The 20,793-nt window shown below is 42.9% G+C and overlaps 1 protein-coding gene across 2 annotated transcripts in view; it reads left to right on the top strand.

Annotated features, from left to right (window-relative positions):
* The window catches only part of LOC126236807 (transcription initiation protein SPT3 homolog), a 116,925-nt gene extending 96,341 nt beyond the window's left edge, over positions 1-20,584 (top strand). For both annotated transcript variants that reach the window (XM_049946398.1, XM_049946399.1), the window contains exons 5-6: positions 15,706-15,860; positions 20,228-20,584. In XM_049946398.1, the coding sequence (XP_049802355.1) occupies positions 15,706-15,860; positions 20,228-20,362 (290 nt within the window). In that variant the 3' untranslated portion in view covers positions 20,363-20,584. The remainder of the gene's footprint in view (positions 1-15,705; positions 15,861-20,227) is intronic.
* Positions 20,585-20,793: the final 209 nt, after the last annotated feature.

Here is a 20,793-nt window from a genome sequence, read left to right as displayed (position 1 = left end):
ATTTTCTTAAATTGTCTACCTGTCCATAATGTAGGTTTTTTATATCGATAAATCCCCTTCCTCCTTCCTTTCTGCTTAATGTGAATCTTTCTGTTGCTGAATGGATGTGATGTATTCTATATTTGTGGCATTGTGAGCGTGTAAGTGTATTGAGTGCTTCTAGGTCTGTGTTACTCCATTTCACTACTCCAAATGAGTAGGTCAATATTGGTATGGCATAAGTATTTATAGCTTTTGTCTTGTTTCTTGCTGTCAATTCTGTTTTCAGTATTTTTGTTAGTCTTTGTCTATATTTTTCTTATATTATTATTATTTTCTTATATTATTATTATTATTATTATTATTATTATTATTTCTGCCAGAATTCATGTCTTCATGTGGCTACTTTCAATCTTCTTCTCTCTTTTGCTGCTCTCTTCATTTCCATGTAGCTTCCCCTTCTCTTAATGTCATCCACAATTTTGTACCATCTCCTTCCTTTCATTCTTCTCCCACACATTAATCCTTCCTGTGCATTCAACATCAAACAGTCCTGTCACAAAATGTGACCAAGCCAATTCTTCTGTCTTTTCCTTATAATTTCCAGCAGTCTAAACTTCCTGTTCCATTGTTTAGTGGCAAATCAATGCAGCTTGCCTCATCAGACCGGTTTATCTTTTTTTCTTTTTAAGTAATCTTCATACCATGTTCTTCACAGGTGTTATTCAGATCTTTTAAAATTTCTATATAAAAAAGAAAACACATTTGCCATAAATTACAGAATATTACACACCCAGTGATTTTTGTTTTTTTTTCTCCTCCTGCAATATTGGAAGTTTTTTACTTCCTGCTAGTACGATCATACGTATTCTTACGTATCACTTCACAAAAATGTGGCTGTGACTTGGTAATGGTATTAATTCTTCTGTACATACCAACAATTCAGTGATACATATTCCATCCAACAGTGGGCAAATTGGCAGAGACCTTGGTTGCCAGAAGTCTGCATTTTGACTGTAGCAAGAATCAACATGTGTGACTATGTCCTGTGCAAAATTAAGTGCACCATAGTTGTGGAGCGGAAACACCCCTTGGAAAGCTTCATCTTGATGGCCTTCCATAACCTCACCAGGAGATTACTCCTGTGACGGTTTGCTCCTTAATACCTGTTTACTTCTTCCTTAAAGAACATAATAAAGTACAGAAACGAATGGGAAAATGCATGTGTGGTTAGATGCGCCCTATAGTGCACATTGATACTAGACTTACAAACAGCAAGCTTTCTTGGTGTTGAGTGCTAAAAGGAAATGGGCTATTCTAGCTTTCTCTGTGGCTACTTCATTGTCATGACAATGAGCAACATAAAATAAGAAAACAATCATTACTGGTGAAAAACTGAATGATAATGGGAGAAAAGGGGATGGTTGATATCTTTCAACTTATTTTAGAGGTCTAGTTTTGAAATTAATTGATAGTGAGTGAGTATATTATAGATTCATGCTACACCTTGTGCAACAGAAATTAACGAAGTAACACACTGTGATGAGAAAAGCAGTTACTTTTTCTGATAAGTTATTGGTTATTCTAAGATCCATGCCACTGGTAAATCAAAGTCTATTGAAAAACTATACTTTTGGTATGAAAACATCTGCACTGCCAGCACCACTTCTCTTCTAGGCCTCAATGACATATTGTTCTCTTCTGTACAGATCTTTAATTTTCTTTTTAATTTCCTCTGTTGTTTTCTGTGATCTATGCTCTTTTAATGTACAACGTAATTCATTTGATGCTGTGTCATATTTAATCCTTTTGTGATAATTTTTAGTTCAGATGTAAAAAAAAAGGCATGAATTCAGTTCATATTGTTCAATTAAAACACTTTTTTTGCCAAAAATTACCACATATTACCATCTTTCGTCTCGAAATCACTTTGACAGTACGCTGTTCAAGCTGTGAAGTGCACAGCTGCAGTTGTTACTTGAAGAAACGCTTGGCTTCTATTGGAAGCATTCGTGTATCATCATGTGCATTTTCATGCACAGATAGACTTGTTTGGTCCTGTGCAACAGCAGGATGGGTGTAAAAAGTTCAGCCACTCTGCAGGATGACAGGGACTCTTGTCGTATGTTAAAAAGGGTCATGTAAATGAGTATTACAAGCATAATCTGTTAGCATCACACAACGGCAGCCCTCAATAACATCCCCCATCACATTGCACTTTGATGGTTGGGTCTTCACCTGTTTTGGCGTCATTGAATCCATGTTTTTTCACACCTTCCTGTGCTGCTTTGTCCCAGGTCCATAGTGATATAAATACATGTTTATGGTGATTAGGCAGTTGAGGAAGTTATATAGATTGATCTGGCACAACCACAACTGCTGCCTCAAATCAGTGGGCATTACAAATGAGTGTGAGTATTCATGGAACCCAGTGAGTGGCAACTTCTTTCATGTTCAAAGTGTCTTTTGAGACATTGAAAATCCACTATTGATTTTTTACTTTTTCCACTATCGCCTTATTTGTGATTCACAAGTCTTCTGGCACCAGGGCCTCCACTCCTCTTTCAATTTCCGGTTGTCCCGACAGATAGGTGGTCTGCCATTTGTTGTTCATTGTTTCTACTTGTTTGACTAAAGTAGAAATGTCTTGTCACCTAACCACTGTTGTCATATAGGAGAAAATCGTTATTTCCACCAATTGACACAGTTTGTTGCACCCTTGTTCCTCTTCAAATCCAGGAAAAAATTATTGCTTGATACTTCACTTTATCAGTGGGTTGCACCATTTTGTTTTGGCCCTTCTAGTGGCATACTACTGTGCTGTGATGTGGGATTTCAATGTGCACCTGGGATGCAGAGGTACCTGCACACACACACACACACACACACACACAAACTATTGTTTTTGAAGTGACGATCAAAACTTTGACTACTCTCTTAGAATCTACTGAGTGTCTCATCGTTAGTGGCTTAGTTACCATGCTATATACATCAGCCATTTTTGCAACCACATTATAATTTGAATCTGGGATTTAGGTACAATTTTCGTTTCAGAAATAATTGCTGAATATAAATTCAGAATTTTATCCTCCATTTTAGTATCTTGTATGTCAGTCATTGAAGAGTAAATAATTGCTTTCGAGTTTACTGATACTGCTAAATACCAAAGATTCCAGGGCTCCATGGGTAGACTGGTTAACGGTCTTCTGCTTCTATTAGTGCTGAATGCAGTGATATTATTCATCACTACTGAGCAACATTACCTGCGAAAAGCATTTTTAAAATCCTTAATGAAAATTATTATTTACTTGTGATGAAATCGGAACTGATCTAGCTTTTCAGACATATTTGCTCTAAGATGCAATAACTTTTTTGTGACACACAGATATATTGTATAGATCTATACATCTTATGTCATCTGCCTCTAAAAGGCACTATTGAGACATGATATTACTATTGTTTTAAAACTTCTCATTTGTTATTGTTAAAAAAACTTTTTTTCCTGTTTCTTCTGCCTTTTCCCATTTCTGTTATGGGATCTGCATTGTTACCAGGTTTTATAGTTTGAGTCACATATGATGGCGGTTGTGTATAGGCTTGTTCTGCGCACATACATCATGTGTTGCCTGACAGCCAGTGAGCATTCAGCAGTGTTCAGAGTGCTCTGCTGTAAATGTAGTATGCAATGCGAGAATTATACGTGATTGTAATGAGTTACTCAGTGAATTTTTATTCCTTTTGTTGCAAGTTGTCTTAGCTAATGGTGTTGGTGAGCAACAAAGACCACACAAGCAAACGAGAGAGAATTTGCGGGATAAATGCCTTCATCAAGCGCAGAGCAGACGTGTGAGCTCGGTGCAACCGTCAGTTGGAACTGAGAACTGTGCACTCCCCCCCCCCCTCCCCCCCCCCCTCTCCGTGGGTCGGGGGTAAGAATAGGCCCGAGGTATTCCTGCCTGTCGTAAGAGGCGACTAAAAGGAGTTTCAACCGTTTCGGCCTTCCATGTGATGGTCCCCCTTGGGGTTTGACCTCCATTTTTCAAAATTCTACAGAACTAAGAGCCTTTTGGGGAAGGACGCCTTACGTGGTGTATCACTGGTCCTCCGTGCACTAAGACCTTGGCACTCAGCATTGTAACGGCGTTGTAACCATACCCACTATTCCTCAAATTGGGCCTAAACGCCTGATGGGTTGTACAAGTTACGCCCATAGTGCGTCCCCATCTGCACCTACGATCATGATGGACTTTCCATGGCACCCGAAATCCAGCACGGTAGCCAGCCCGTTGTGGTGGGGTCGTCATGTACCCTCTAGGTTGTAGCCCCCTGACAACACAGGGATCGTACTGCCGATACCTGAGCTGCACCCTCCCCACGTCGGCCAAGGAGTAGATGCCTGTCTCCTTGGGGCATCAGGACTCCAGGCAACGGTCATCCTGCCAGGTGGCCCTTGCTGAGGCTGGGTGGCGCCCGTGGGGAGAGCCCCTGGTCGGAGTGGGTGGTATCGGAGCGGACGTTTCGCAGATGAAACGTCAACATGTATCAGGTCGCTCTGCGGCCGAGTCTTTTAAAAAGAAAGGTACTGTCTCTGGTTCTGGTTCTCCTGCCCTTTCCCCCTTGGCCACTCCCTGGGAGGAAGGACAGGCCCGCCGGCTTGGGGCGAAGTACTTCCCCCGCTATTTGGTCTGTTCTCGGACCGATGGGGGGACGTTCGCCACCTCCAAGCCCATGTTCTTTGTTCAGCATATCGAGGACATCTTCGGGGAAATTGAGGCTCTCAGTAAAATGCTTTCGGGGTCCGTTCTTATAAAGACCACCTCCGCCACACAGTTGGCGGCGCTCCAGGCGTGCGACCGAATAGGGGACATCCCAGTGTCCATTGTCCCGCATCTGGCACTGAATAGGACGCAGGGGGTTATTTTTCATCGGGACCTCCTGCTGCAATCTGATGAGGAGCTCAGGGCCAACCTGGAGCACCGAGGCGTGCATTTCGTCCGGCGAGTCCAGCGCGACCCCAAAGACCGTCGCATCGACACCGGAGCCTTTATCCTCGCCTTCGAGGGGGACGTTCTCCCGGAGAAGGTAAAGGTGATGTGCTACCGGTGCGACGTGCGACCTTACGTCCCGCCTCCTATGTGCTGCTTTCGGTGTTCGCGCTTTGGGCACATGTCGTCACGGTGTGAGGCTGAGCCCTTTGTGGTGATTGTGGACGTCTTCTTCGTGAGGAACATACATGCACCCCACCACCTCGGTGCGTTAATTGTCCTGGCATCCACTCGTCTAGATCTTTAGACTGCCCCGCGTATCAGAAGGAGAAGATTCAAGAACTCAAAACTTTGGATCGTCTCTCTTATTCTGAGGCCAGGAAGAAGTATGACCGCCTCCATCCCGTGACGTTGACAACTTCGTTTGCCTCAGTCGTGTCCACTCCTTCCACAGTATCCTCACCCCTATCCTGTCCCCCCTCCACCTCCTCCCCCCATCTGGGGTCTATGCCTCCACCTCCCAAATCCCTCCCTTCCAAATCCTCCCCCGCGGCTCCCGCCGCCTCTGCCGCAGGGGCTACCCTCCCCCCCCCTCCCCCCCCCCCCTGCGCCGCCTGAGAAGTGATCCTATTCTCAGGCGTCCATTGGGGAAACGTTCCGGACCCCGGCTTCCGAGGTCCGGCGTTCCAAAACGGACCTTCTTCGGGTCCAGCCCACCATCCCTGTGCCTCCTCGGACTTCGAAGAAGGCCTCCAAGAAGAAGTCTCTATCCCCCTCTCCACCCCGGCGCGTTTCGTCTGATGCTCCATCCGTGAGTTGCTGCTCCCGGCCGTCCTCAGTTCGCCGGGACGCTCTGCTGCCAGGCGCCCAGCTGGCCTCTCGTCGGCAAACGATGCTGCCCCTCCTACGCAACCCGGGACAGCGGCCGCAGCTGGCGACGACTCGATGGAACAGGATCCGCCTCCCGCCGGTTGTAGCGTTGTTCCCTCGAAACCTGGCCCTCTGTGGCCGCCGAGGTGACCAGCTCTTCACCCGTCCCGTTCCCCCCTTTTTTCTGACTAGCGATGGCCTTGTTACATTGGAACATAAGAGGTATTCGATCTAATCGGGAGGAATTAAAACTGCTCCTCCGCCTGCACTGTCCGCTCGTCCTTGGTCTCCAGGAAACCAAGTTGTGCCCAACTGACCGTATTGCCTTTACCCACTATACCTCGGAGCGGTATGACCTCACCCCTGTCGACGGTATTCCAGCTCATGGTGGGGTCATGTTGCTCGTTCGGGACGATGTCTATTACCATCCCATCGACCACCCCACTCCAAGCAATAGCTGTCCGTATTACTCTTTCTGCCTTTACTTTTTCCGTTTGTACCGTCTACACTCGATCGTCATCCGCAGTTAGTCGGGCTGACATGATGCACCTGATTGTTCAGCTTCCTCCGCCGTTTTTATTGTTTGGCGACTTCAATGCCCATCATCCCCTTTGGAGCTCTCCTGCATCCTGTCAAAGAGGCTCCCTCTTGGCGGATGTCTTCAACCATCTCAATCTTGTCTGCCTCAATACTTGCGCCCCGACTTTCCTCTCGGACTCTACTCATACCTACTCCCACTTGGACCTTTCGATCTGTTCTACCACTCTTGCCCGTCAGTTCGAGTGGTATGTCCTTTCTGACACCTATTCAAGCGACCACTTCCCCTGTGTCGTTCGTCTCCTGCACCACACCCCATCCCCACGTCCTTCGAGCTGTAACATACTGAAAGCTGACTGGGGACTTTACTCCTCCCTGGCGACCTTTCCGGACCACGATTTTCTCAGTTGTGACAGTCAGGTCGAATACCTCACGGCTGTTATCATCAATGCTGCCGAACGTTCCATTCCACATACTACCTCTTCTTCACGTCGCGTTTCCGTCCCCTGGTGGAATGAGGCTTGTAGAGACGCTATCTGTGATCGACGACGTGCTTTACGCACCTTTCGCTGCCATCCTACGTTGGCGAATTGTATTGGATACAAACGACTCCGAGCGCAATGCCGTAGAGTCATCAAAGAGAGCAAAAAAGCTTGTTGGGCCTCTTTCACCAGCTCCTTTAACAGTTTTACTCCCGCTTCTGACGTTTGGGGTGGCCTGCGCCGGCTGTCGGGCATTAAGGCCCACTCCTCGGTACCTGGCCTGACCTCGGGTAATGAGGTCCTTGTTGATCCTGTGGCTGTCTCAAACGCCTTCGGCCGCTTTTTCGCGGAGGTGTCAAGCTCCGTCCATTACCACCCTGCCTTCCTTCCACTTGCTGAATCTGGAAACTTATAATGCCCCCTTTACTATGTGGGAACTCGAACGTGCGCTTGCACTGTCCCGGTCCTCTGCTCCGGGGCTAGATGCCATTCACGTTCAGATGCTGGCACACCTTTCTCCGGCGGGCAAAAGCTTACTTCTTCGTACCTACAATCGCGTCTGGACCGAAGGTTAGGTCCCCATGCGTTGGCGTGACGCCGTCGTCGTTCCTATACCCAAACCTGGGAAGGATAGACACCTTCCTTCTAGTTACCGCCCCATTTCTCTTACAAGCTGTGTCTGTAAGGTGATGGAGCGCATGGTTAACGCTAGGTTAGTCTGGATTCTTGAATCTCGACGGCTACTTACCAATGTTCAATGCGGCTTTCATCGCCGCCACTCCGCTGTTGACCACCTTGTGACCTTGTTGACATTCATCATGAACAACTTTTTGCGAAAGCGCCAACGGTAGCCGTGTTCTTCGATTTGGAGAAGGCTTATGATACCTGTTGGAGAGGAGGTATCCTCCGCACTATGCACAGGTGGGGTCTATGTGGTCGCCTGCCCCTTTTTATTGATTCCTTTTTAACAGATCGACAGTTTAGGGTACGTGTGGGTTCCGTATTGTCCGACGTCTTCCTCCAGGAGAACAGAGTGCCTCAGGGCTCCGTCTTGAGCGTAGCCCTTTTTACCATCGCGATCAATCCAATTATGGATTGCATTCCACCTAATGTCTCAGGCTCTCTCTTTGTCGATGACTTCGCGATCTACTGCAGTGCCCAGAGAACAAGCCTCCTGGAGCACTGCCTTCAGCGTTGTCTAGACAGCCTATACTCATGGAGCGTGGCAAATGACTTCCGGTTCTCTGAAGAGAAGACGGTTTGTATCAACTTTTGGCGATATAAAGCGTTCCTTCCGCCATCCTTACATCTCGGGCCCGTTGTTCTCCCATTCATGGAAACAACTAAGTTTCTAGGGCTCACATTGGACAGGAAACTTCGTTGGTCTCCACACGTCTCTTATTTGGCGGCCCGTTGTACACATTCCCTTAATGTCCTCAGAGTTCTTAGTGGTTCATCTTGGGGAGCGGATCGCACTGTCCTGCTTCGCTTGTATCAGTCCATAGTCCGATCGAAGCTGGATTATGGAAGCTTCATCTACTCATCTGCTCGGCCATCCCTCTTACGCCGTCTCAACTCCATCCACCATCGGGGGTTACGTCTTGCGACCGGAGCCTTCTACACTAGTCCCGTCGAGAGTCTTTATGCTGAAGCTGCCGAATTACCATTGACCTACCGGCGCGACGTACTGCTGTGTCGGTATGCCTGCCGGCTGTTGTCAATGCCCGACCACCCCTCTTATCAGTCCTTCTTCGCCGATTCTCTCGACCTTCTTCGCCGATTCTCTCGACCGTCAGTACGGGTTGTATGTGTCTGCCCTGCTGCCCCCTGGAGTCCGCTTCCGTCGCCTGCTTCGACAATTGGATTTTGCCCTCCCTACCACCTTCAGAGAGGGTGAGAGCCCGACACCACCTTGGCTCCAGGCTCCGGTTCATCTTTATCTCGACCTGAGCTCACTCCCGAAGGGGGGTACTCTGGCTGCAGTGTATTGCTCACGGTTTGTCGAATTTCGTGCGCGACTTGCCAGTCACACCTTTATTTACACCGATGGCTCCAAAACTGATGATGGTGTCGGCTGTGCCTTTGTCGTCGGGGCCGTCACCTTTAAATACCGGCTCCTCGACCAATGTTCCAGCTTTACGGCCGAGCTTTTTGCTCTCCATCAGGCCGTTCAGTATGCCCGCCGCCACCGCCATTCATCGTATGTACTCTGCTCTGATTCACTCAGTGCTCTTGAGAGCCTTGGAGCTCCATATCCGGTCCATCCCTTGGTGCAACGGATCCAGCAGTCCCTCCATTCTTTCGTTGATGATGGCTCTCCTGTCAGCTTTCTGTGGGTTCCCGGACATGTAGGAGTGCCTGGGATTGAGGCTGCTGATGCTGCAGCCAAGGCTGCAGTCCTCCTGCCTTGGCCAGCCTCCCATTGTGTCTCGTCATCTGATGTTAGTGGGGTTGTTTGTAAGAGGCTTGTGTCGTTGTGGTGGGATACTTGGTCATCCCTTCAAGGAAACAAGCTCCGGGCAGTAAAACCATTCCCAACTGCTTGGACAACCTCCTCCCGACCATCTCGGCGAGAAGAGGTCCTTCTGACCAGGTTGCGGATTGGGCATTGCCGGTTTAGCCACCGCTACCTGCTCTCCGGTGACCCCGCCCCGCAGTGCCCTTGTGGTCAAGCATTAACAGTGCGCCATGTTTTATTGTGTTGTCCCCGCTTTAGACAATCTCGTGTTGTCCTGTCCCTGCCATCTACTTTACCGGATATTTTAGCTGATGACGCTCGAGCAGCTGCTCGTGTTCTTCGTTTTATAACATTGACTGGCTTGTCCAAAGACATCTAACTCTTTTACTTATTTTATCTGCATCTTTGTAAGGACTTTCTGGTGCCCCCCCCCCCCCCCCCCTTCCCTTGAGTTTTACCAGATTCTCTGTGCTCTAACAGTTGTAACTGAGCGCTAATGACCTCAGTAGTTGAGCGCCCTTAACCCCCCCCCCCCCCCCAAAAAAAAAAAATAAATAAATAAAAACAAATACATAAATAAAAAAAAAAAAACAACTCCCCATCTTTGTCATAACATGCGTGGACCACCATTGTTCATGGATCGGGCTATACCAATTTTAGTTATAATTGGTGGCCGGATGTCCTTCCTGATGCCAACTCTTCCCGGGACAGAATTTGTGTACCCCCATGTGTCTGGAATAATGTCTCATATTTAAGTGTGAGAATTATGTAATTGGATAGATAAAAAATCTACTCACCAGGCAGTGGCAGAACACACACATAAGACTGTTGTGATTGGCAAGTTTTTGGAGCCTGTGGCTTGTTCTTAAGGCAGAAGGTTTGTTGGGGAAGGAAGAAGGGTGAAGGGAAAGTAATGGAGAAGTTTAGGAAAAGGGTAGCTTTTGGGAAAGTACAAGATACATACATTGATGACATCTTTACCATATGGACTCAGGGTGAGGCTGACCTGCTAAAATTTCTAGAATCTCTGAATACCTTCTCCCAATTAAATTTCACATGGTCCTATTCCGAATCCCATGCCACTTTCAAAAAATGGTTCAAATGGTTCTGAGCACTATGGGACTTAACATCTGTGGTCATCAGTCCCCTAGAACTTAGAACTACTTAAACCTAAGTAACCTAAGGACATCACACACATCCATGCCCGAGGCAGGATTCGAACCTGCGACCGTAGCAGTCGCGCGGTTCCGGACTGCGTGCCTAGAACCGCTAGACCACCGCGGCCGGCCATGCCACTTTCCTTGATGTTGATCTTGTCCTCACCGAAGGCTAGATACACACTTCTGTCCACATTAAACTTACCAACAAGCAACAGTACTTACATTTTGACAGTTGCCATCCTTTCCATGTCAAACGTTCCCTCCCATACAGCCTTGCCTTCAGAAGCAAACATATTCATTCAGATACAGACTCTTTACTGCAATACACCACCACACTCACTTCAGCCTTCACTGCACGCAATTACCCCACCAGCCTAGTTAAAAAGCAGATTTCCCGGGCCATCACATCCAAACCTGGTACTGCTGATCCCTCCACAAAACAGCTTCGGAGCACACCATTGGTGACTCACTATTATCCTAGTCTGAAATGTGTCAATCAGCTATTTCGACAGGGCTGTGACTTCCTAAAATCTTGCCTGAAATGAGACCCATCCTGTCTGAAATTTTGTCCACCACGCCTAGAATAGGTTTCTATCACCCTCCCAATCTCTGCAGTATTCCTGTCAGACCCTATGCTCCTTCTGCACCCATCTCCCTACCCCATGGCTCCTACCCCTGTGACAGACCCCGGTGCAAGACGTGCCCTATACATCCTCCTACTACCACCTATAATAGACCTGTAACTGGAAAAACATATACTATCAAAGCGACAGCCACCTGCAAAATGACACGTCATATACCAGCTATTATGTAAACACTGTTCAGCATTCTACATCGGCATGACTACCACCAAATTATCATTAGGATGAATGGGCATAGGTGTAGGGTGTCAATTAGGATGAATGGGCATAGGCGGAGGGTGTATACTGGCAACTCGTGATATCCTGTTGCAGAGCATGCTTTACAACATGACATTCATGACCTCGACACCTGTTTTGCCACGTGTGCCCACTCCGTTTTAGTGTTCTACATCTTTCATTATCTTTCTCGTCTATTTTTCACTGCCCCCTCCCACCTCTGATTTGTACAATGCATGTAGCTTTTCACTCATATTAACTATTGCATGATGTTCTAGTAGTAATCTCTTGTTTTGCATATTACCCTGACTGCCACCTATCTCGTCCGATGCAGTCCCCAACAATCAGTCTTTCCTTCAAGTCCCGTATGGAAAGTCTCCCCTGACCTGTGGTTCTGAGTCACTTCCCTGAAATCTACCCTTTTTTTCTAGACCTCTCCAGTCCTTTTTCTTCACCTTTCTTCCTTCCCCTTCGACCCTTCTGCCTGAAGGAGGAGCCACTGGCTCTGAAAGCTTGCTAGTCATAACAGTCTTTTATGTGTGTTTTCTGCTGCCTCTTGGTGAGTAGATTTTTTATCTGTCCAGTTAAATAATTTTATCAATAATTGATTGTGTTCACGTGTAAGAATATTTTCCTAAATGTTTCCATAGCACGTCCCTGACTTGAAACAAGGGGACAGCCAGATATTTACCTAATTGGATGTGCCAAACTGCCTAAAAACCACCTCCATGGTGGCCACATCAGTCCTCTTTGCTTATCCAAAAGGCGGATTCTATCCAGGGCAGACTCACCTCCCTGTATGCCAGAAGCCATGTGTCAGTGTGCTCGGCTGTCCTGGTAGGTGTTTCAGCTGTATGAGTCATATTTGGATGAAAAATACATACTGGGCTCATTGTATGTTGCTGATTGCAGTTGTGGTTGTGGAGGAAATGCCAGCTTTTCAAATTATAAAGAAATAGGATTTATGAACTAAATGTCCTTTGTGGAGTGCAACTAAACCACTGCATGTGTGGTATTGTGAGGTGGGACTGTACCGTGCGTTCAGTCTGGCAGTCCCCACTGCTGTTGTCATGCAGAAGGAACTAACCATAGTATGCTAGTGCGTATTTACACATCCCAGATCATTCTGGCTTGATGCTGTTAAATATTCTTCAGGTATGTTAGAAAGTATAGTAGGGATATGTTTATGATTGTACAGTTAGTACATTTATTGTTCTAGTTGCAGGTTTTCACATTAATACTATAAACTTTTGTTTTTCAGCCAGCGGGCATCACAAAAATACCATTCATACAATAGACATTTTACAAAACTATCTGACACAATCAACAGTGTATCGTAATGTGATGGGAGATGAAACTGAAGACCTTTCTTTTGCATATACACTCCTCAAACTCATTAACAATATGTTCTTTGGAGAAGTATCTCCGATCAAACAATATGCCACCAATGCCATACGCTCATTATTATTATTATTATTATTATTATTATTATCATCTTCTTTTCTTTCTCAGACCTTAGGTCTTTTATTATTATTATTATTATGATTATTATTATTATTAGATGTTAACAATGAGAATAACTTTGATGACGAATCTTTTTATGGAGCCGCATAATTGAAAGTGGAAATGAACAAGTTTTTTCTACAAGTGAGTATGAATTGTCATCACCTGAAAGAGATAAACAAAGAGTTGACAGAAATCACTATAGAGACATATAAGAAAATAAATGCATATGCAAAAAAGTTAAAAAAGAAGCATAATAGAAAGTATTTGTCGGTGACTGCAAGGAAGTTTAATTCTGCAACAAATGTAGTTAATAAAGTTGTAAGAGTTTGCAAAATCCATCCAAAATAGAAAACATTTGAAAAATTTAGATAGTATAAGGGTCATGGTCTAATTGGCCATGATTACAAAAAAAACTTTGTTTTTTTTTCTGCCAAAAAAATGTGATTGTAAATGCATTTCTTCAAAAAGAGAAAATGAACAAAATTTCTTTCTAAGGAAGAAATAAACATAAAAGATATAATGGATTCTGCCACAGCATTTGTAAACTAGGTCAGTGCCTTAACTGCAGACGAAGGATATAATGGAAACAGTATTTTCGGTGCAGACCTATGACAATTTGAATATGAACTGGCAAATAGTTGAATTTTATCAAACATGGGTGAAATGCACATGTATGCTGTAGCAGAATCTGTTTTATCTGTAACACATTCTTACAGTGTCCCAACCTCGTACGTCATTATTGATACAAAGATGTACTACTTGTTTTTCTTTTTTTCCACCCCCAAGCACAAAATGGACAAATTGAACCAAGGGCGAGGCAGCAAATAACGCAGAAAACTCTTTTTAACATAGTTGTTGAACTGGCACCTCTGGCAAACTTACCAAGAACCATATTATTCATTGGTCAAAATGTTTTCATTCCAGGTTTAAAATACACCGTCGTAGTGTTGCTTGACACTTGGATTGGGCAAATCAGTGGAGTTACATTTAAAGAATGTGAAATTCAGAAATCCTTAAATGGAAAACATATTCACCAGAAATCATGAACCACTAAATACATCCAGCTGTTAGATGTGTACTTTTTTAGACAATATAAACTTGTTGTTCACAGGCTGGAAGATTGCATTAGAAATAAATTTGTTCTGGAGACATCATAAGATGCATTACAATGAAACTAAATTTAGTTGTTTATCACAATGTGTCTTCTCCAGTTGTCTTGGACGTGATCATTTATGTCTGACAGACGTGTGGATATTGGACAGAGGAAACCATAATGAATTTTAATGTCATACTAGAATCAGTGTTATGAATAGGAAATAGTGATTTTGGTATAAAACATTGTGAAGTCAATGCTGTTATTAATTGTTTGCAGTGTTCTCAAAAGTTATGCCCAAAACATTTTGTAATAAGACATATGAGCACTGTCATATGATGCAGCAAAGAAATGCCATTTTACAGTAGAAACGTCAAGTCCGTATTTGTCGAAAAATTGTATCTTATACTGATTGTGAATGTACATAACCTTTGTCCATATAATTATGCATGTATCTATGTACGTACTTACGTTAAAGGATGAAAATAAATGTGTTAATGAGTGTTTAAACAGGCTTTCCCATTTCATACTGAAAGTATATTGTGGAGTTTTTTTGTTAGGGAATAACACTGCCATTCGCATGCAAAACAGACATATGGCTCATGAATGAATGATCTTATTGCCCGAAAATGAGGCATTTCCTTAACAGCAACTGTTCACCACTTCATTTACAGACTCAAAATGAGCCTGGTATATGAGTTTCACCTGAACACAACTCGTACAGTTGAAACACCTACTTTGTGAATATTTTGTGCAATCAGCCTTTAAAGAAAAAAGAAAATGAAAAAACTGTAATTTCATATGAAGCTTTTTGTTGGACGATTGTTTAAAATTTCTTAAAGGCCAAACTCAATAACAAAGTGTCTCAAACAACTATGTTCAACTTCGGTAATAACACCTACAGAGAATTTTGTTTATTATAGGTTTGACCAGAGCTCAAATGTAGGCGCAATGAATTGCCCAAAAAAATGTGACGGAGGAAATGTAAAATCCTTGTACAACATTGTAACAGGAGATGAAACATGACTATATTCGTACAATCCATAAACTAAGCAGTTGTTTGCTGTTTACAGTTTCCAGTATGAACCGAAATCAACAAAATGGCTTGTTCATGAACCACTTCCAAGAAAATGGTTTCTTGTTTCTTTGGTTACAGTTGATGAATTGCAATCATTGCTTAGAGAACTGAAAAAAGTTAATACAGAATGACATGCAATAATTTGTTTGCTACCAGCCATCGATAAATAAGGAATAACAGCTGAAAACATTGCATCATTCATCATCATCATGACGCCAACTGTCAAATGGCACACCACGCAATTGTTTATTTGATTGAGAAAATATTTGAATTTATGTTTCATTCGTGTTGTTTATTACCTGATGGTGTCTGTTTCCCCCCCCCCCCCCCCATATGTCAAATAAAAAATACATGAACATCGATTATCATCACTTCAAGAAGCTGTTGAATTCTCCCAAAACCATGTTTTTGAGCCACAAACATCAGAATTTAAAAAGTAGTTTCAAGAATTCACACATGTGTAAAAATATGTAAATTTTGAAAGTGGATATTTTGAGATACAATAAAGGATTTGTACCTAAAAAAATTTCTCCCTCATGTTGTATAAAGTGAATCTGAGAATGAATCAGCCATGCAAATAGAGTAGGTACTAAGCAGCAGACTAGCCTCCTCTTCCCTCTCCACATAGATATATCTCAAATTAACATTTTATAGTAAAATTTTCTCTGGTTAATTCTAACACATGACTTTTGATTTACAGGTTATTTGGCTCGAGAAACTGTGTCTCAAATAATGGACCTTACCTTTCTAGCCAGAGAAGATATGACAATTACACGTGATCCAGTTAACAAAAATTATCCAGCACTGTTTGGACCAAATCTGCCTCAATTTCCTATGGAAGGAGTAGAGAAGATTGTAAGTGTTTCACCTTAAGTGTAAATTCTACTTCTTGGTGCTTTTCCTAACCACTGCCTCAACAAACATTATGTCCTTAAAATATGACAGATCAAAGCTTACACAATTCACAGACAAATGGGATACAAGGTTTATCTCCCTTATGGTAACTGAAGACTATGGGAACAGAAAGGGTATTTGACCACAAATCTAAAACAAATAATCACAGAATCAAGTGAATGGTGTGATCACAAGACAGTATCTATGAGAAAAAATTAAAAAGGAAAAGGAAACCTTCCTTTTGTACAGATATATGAGGGACGTTTCATAAATAATGCACCCTAATTTTTTTTTTTGCTTATACATTTGTTTGTTTGTATATTTCAGTCTCTCTGTACAGTCTTCCAATATAGCCTGCCTGCTTCTCTCTAACTGAATCCCAATGTCTTGGAAGATCTGTTATTCCATCCAAGACACTACTACTGTCCAGCTGTCTAATGACTTGGATAACAGTGGTAGAGAGCTCTTCCAGAGAAATGACGACATCCATGCCAAGGTTTTCTCCAACTTCATGGACAAGTTGAAGTCTTGTGGACTCATGTCTGGGCTGTAGGGAGGATGTGGCAAAACTTCTCATCTGTTTTCGTGCAGTCTTTTGGGCTACAACATTGCCGATATGTGGATGAGCACTGTCATTGGGAATGAGTGGCTCAGCTTTAAGCAACTGAGGACAGGTTTCGTTGTGCATTTTTCTGAACAGGTTTTGCATGAAGTTACAATAATGCATTGCTGTGAGACTTGATCCACATGGGACACTGTCATGGAGATTCCTTGGTGATCATAAGCAAAAATCACCATTTAGTTGAGCTTTCGAGCACATGGAATTTTTTTTTATCTGGAGAATCTGAAGCTCTCCACTCACTGGACTGTGATTTCAACTCTGTTTCAAAGTCTCTAGTCCATGTTTCGTCAGTAGTGACATTTCAACACATGAATCCTTGACCTTCACAGTTGAAGCATTGTCTGAGCAAAGTTACAATGTCAAGGCATTACTGCTTCTCTCCAGCAGTAAAACAGTGTGGGACCCATCTCACAGAATTGTTTCTTATCTTCAAAACATTTGTCAAAGTACAGAAGCCTGATGTTGGAGGAATTCCTGTGGCATCAGAGTGCTACTCACTAGTCACACTGTGATCTTCTTCAAGAGCATCTGCCACAAGTTTCACACTTCTCTCATCTGTTGACATTTTTGGCCTTCTGGGTCTTATTACCTACTCGTATGTTCATACGACCACTGCAAAAATGATTAACCCAACGTAAAACTGTACTATGGTCCACTGTAAACTCGTCACAAACTTCACCTGATGGGCTGTGGATTTCTGTCGGGTTTTTACCATATCAAGATTACATATTGATGTACAACCTCTGCTCTTGAACAGTCACAGTACCCAAAGCTCCTGCACGGTCCATTTCTACCTGTGTTAGAGTACACAGTGAAAAAACAAAAACACATGCTTCTTCCTCAAGCTCCCTACTACATCTGGTATAATTTTCAGTGTTGTTGCATCAAAAATCCACAGTAATACCAACCTGTGCATTATTGTATGAAATGTTGCTCGTATTTAAAGTGAAGCAGTCTTCAGTTCAAAGACTGTTTTAAATATCACAGTGCTTTACTAGGCATGGTCCTGTTGGAGGCAGTATGTCATTGCCTTCCTCTGACTTTTCCTGCCAGTTATAGGAGAACCTACAGTTTAATGTGGTTTCCAGTGCAGCTTGGCATTTTTCATACCAACAAATATTCGTGGAGGTGGAAGAAGTGATAAGTGACAGATAAAAATCCTATGCTTGATCAGGGATTGAACCAGAGATCTCCTGATTTGTAATGAGGCATTTTACCATTGAGCCACACAAGAAACAAACAAAAAAAATTGCTATTTACACTTATTTAGTAGTTGCCTTTGTTCCCAGTTGATGCATAAATTGATTTCTCTTAGACTGCTGTTCACTTGGGAGTGTCTATCCCTGAGAGGTACTTCAAAAAATTTGTTTTTGTGTCTCTGAATAATTTTCAATATATTCACTATACCAGTTGCTGTGGCTGTTAAAGTTACTACTGTTGCAAAAATGTCATAACATTATGTAACGTAAACAGTATTTGAAATTTGTAAATACTAAATACACTCTGATACAAATAACTTTCAATAAATAAAATCAAATACCACTCTTTAAGCAAATATAAAGTCTACACTCCCCCTCCCCATCTTATTCCAATATTCTGTTGAAAGTACAATACTGTGTACAGCCATGGAGAGCGTAAACATAAAAAAAAAAAAATAGTACTGATGTCACAGTTTCTGTGTACCTCATCTCATCAGCCCTGCAAATGGCTGTTCAGTCCTTTTTTATGTAAGGCATAGTAACAATGACTTTACTGTGGTATCACCGCCAGACACCAGACTTGCTAGGTGGTAGCTTTTAAATCGGCCGCGGTCCGGTAGTATACGTTGGACCCGCGTGTCGCCACTGTCAGTGATAGCAGACAGAGCGCCACCACACGGCAGGTCTAGAGAGACGTCCTGGCACTCGCCCCAGTTGTACAGCCGACGTTCATAGCAATGGTTCACTGACAAATACGCTCTCATTTGCCGAGACGATAGTTAGCATAGCCTTCAGCTAAGTCATTGGCTACGACCTAGCAAGGCGCCATTACCAGTGTATATAAAAATGGAGATTATATCTGTACAAGAGCGATGTTCTACAAATGTGGATTAAAGTTAAGTATTCCAGAAGCTACGTACTTTTCTTTATAGCATTCATTACGTATCCTGTTTCAGACCTCACGCCAGCCGGCGTGAGTTTAAGCGCGTGCCTTTCGGCTTCCTCTCATTGTGTCTAGGCTGTCTTGTCTAGACACAACATTTACAATATTATGACAAAATAGCATCCTTTCTCTCTCTCTCTATTGGTTTCTAAATTCAAAGTTGAAACACTTAGTTACACGATTTTTTCTTGAACATGCCTGCATAGAATAGCTTTAATGGCTTTACTCTTATTGTTTTTAATCCTGAATTTCTCAGATGGATGGCATCCATCACAATGTTATTACATTTTTGCTCCAGTATTAATTTTAATATCAACAGGAACTGGTACACTGTATATATTGAAAAGTACAGAGCAGTTACAGATGATTGGTGTTCCTTGTTCAGCCACAAAAAGCAACACAATAACAGGGGAATCGTTAGTATGAGTTTAGTAAGACATATAGTGGAGTGAATATTAAGTAAATCAAATCTGCATGTGAGAAGAGACACATAAGGCACACAAAGATGGCAAAGGACTGAAACAGCCATGATTCCAGTTTGAACAGTAACAATGAAATGCAGACAGTCAACTGGTCATAGGTGAGAACTATGAGGAGAGGAAGAGGGAGATAATACCCAGAGGTGGATGTTGTTTGGTTCAGTGTCCTCAACCAAGCTCCCTAGTTCTGGATCGGTAGAAGTCATTGGACTTTGCCCTGCTGATGTTTTGTGTCTGCCAGCTGACAATATTGCCAGGCTATAACAATACACTACATGAATGTACCACAGCTGTTACAAAGTGACTGTCATGTCAAGTCAACCAGTAAGCTTGGATTGTCCTCACCTTCTGCCTCCCCCCACCCACCATCTCTCCTCGTGGCTGCCCACATATTGGGCTGGGAGTCGGGGGGGGGGGGGGGGGGAGCTTGCTTCCTCCACTCCTTGAACTCCCCTGAGAATTCATGTAGAATGTTGTAAACAAACTATACTTTTGATAGAAGTGAGCGAGAGAGGGACTATTAAAAAATAAAGAAGACCAGTGAGAAAAACTAATTGAAGTAAAAGTACATGATGGGAGTCGTGCTTTCCCTTAAAACCCACATCCTTTCGTCTTTCCCTCTCCTTCCCTCTTTCCTGATGAGGCAACAGTCTGTTGCGAAAGCTTGAATTCTGTGTGTATGTTTGTGTTTGTTTGTGTGTCTGTCGACCTGCCAGCACTTTCATTTGGTAAGTCACATCATCTTTGTTTTTAGATATATTTTTCCTACGTGGAATGTTTCCCTCTACCAAAAGTAATGCTCCCAATGAGCTACAGCCTCGAGAGAAGGTGCTAGGCTAAAGCTGACAACAGTGCCATATATATATATATATATATATATATATATATATATATATATATATATATATATATATATATATATATTAAAAAAATGTGTGTGTGTGTGTGTGTACATTTGCACAAATTTTACGGTCCTGCAATAGTTTTCCAATATTGAGGAATATGAATGCAGCTTTATTCCAGTGAACTTCTTGCAGGTGCTGATAAAATTAATTTTTTTTTCTTTCATGTTTTGTTTGTTTCAGTATGGCATAACACCAGTAATTCCGTCAGAGATTGAAGCGGCTTTAGCACGTTATTGGTCTCCGTGTTTCTATCCATTCAGTACATTTTCTCGAAATGTGGGACCCCAAGTCCATAAAAGGCTTCTAGCATGCTGATGGAAGGAAAAAAAAAGCATACAGTTGATACTCCATCTTTTTCAGATATTGTCTTTAGGTTTCACGTGACTTACCGACATGTTGACTGACTTTGTACTGATTGGTACTTTAAAACAAGTTGAAAATGATATGTAAGTTGTACAGTGTAATTAGGTAATTTATTTTATTTCTGCTGTTTTTGTAAGTAATTGCATTATAAATGCTTACATAGAAAAAGGTAAACTGAAGAACAGTGATTTCAAACATTATAACTGTATGCCTTACCTCATTTAGATGTTGATATGACGGAGAGAATTGGTACACATACTGTCGAATGTGTCGAATGTAGCCTTGTAGTAGTATTGGTGCAAGACATCACTAATCAGTTAGGGGACCAGCAGTGAATGTTAGAGATAATAACAGGTACAGTATAATGGATCTAGGGCCTTTCA

This window comes from Schistocerca nitens, chromosome 2 (assembly GCF_023898315.1).
Source record: "Schistocerca nitens isolate TAMUIC-IGC-003100 chromosome 2, iqSchNite1.1, whole genome shotgun sequence".
In the NCBI taxonomy this organism is placed as follows: domain Eukaryota; kingdom Metazoa; phylum Arthropoda; class Insecta; order Orthoptera; family Acrididae; genus Schistocerca; species Schistocerca nitens.
This window is presented reverse-complemented; position numbering and strand designations above follow the sequence as displayed.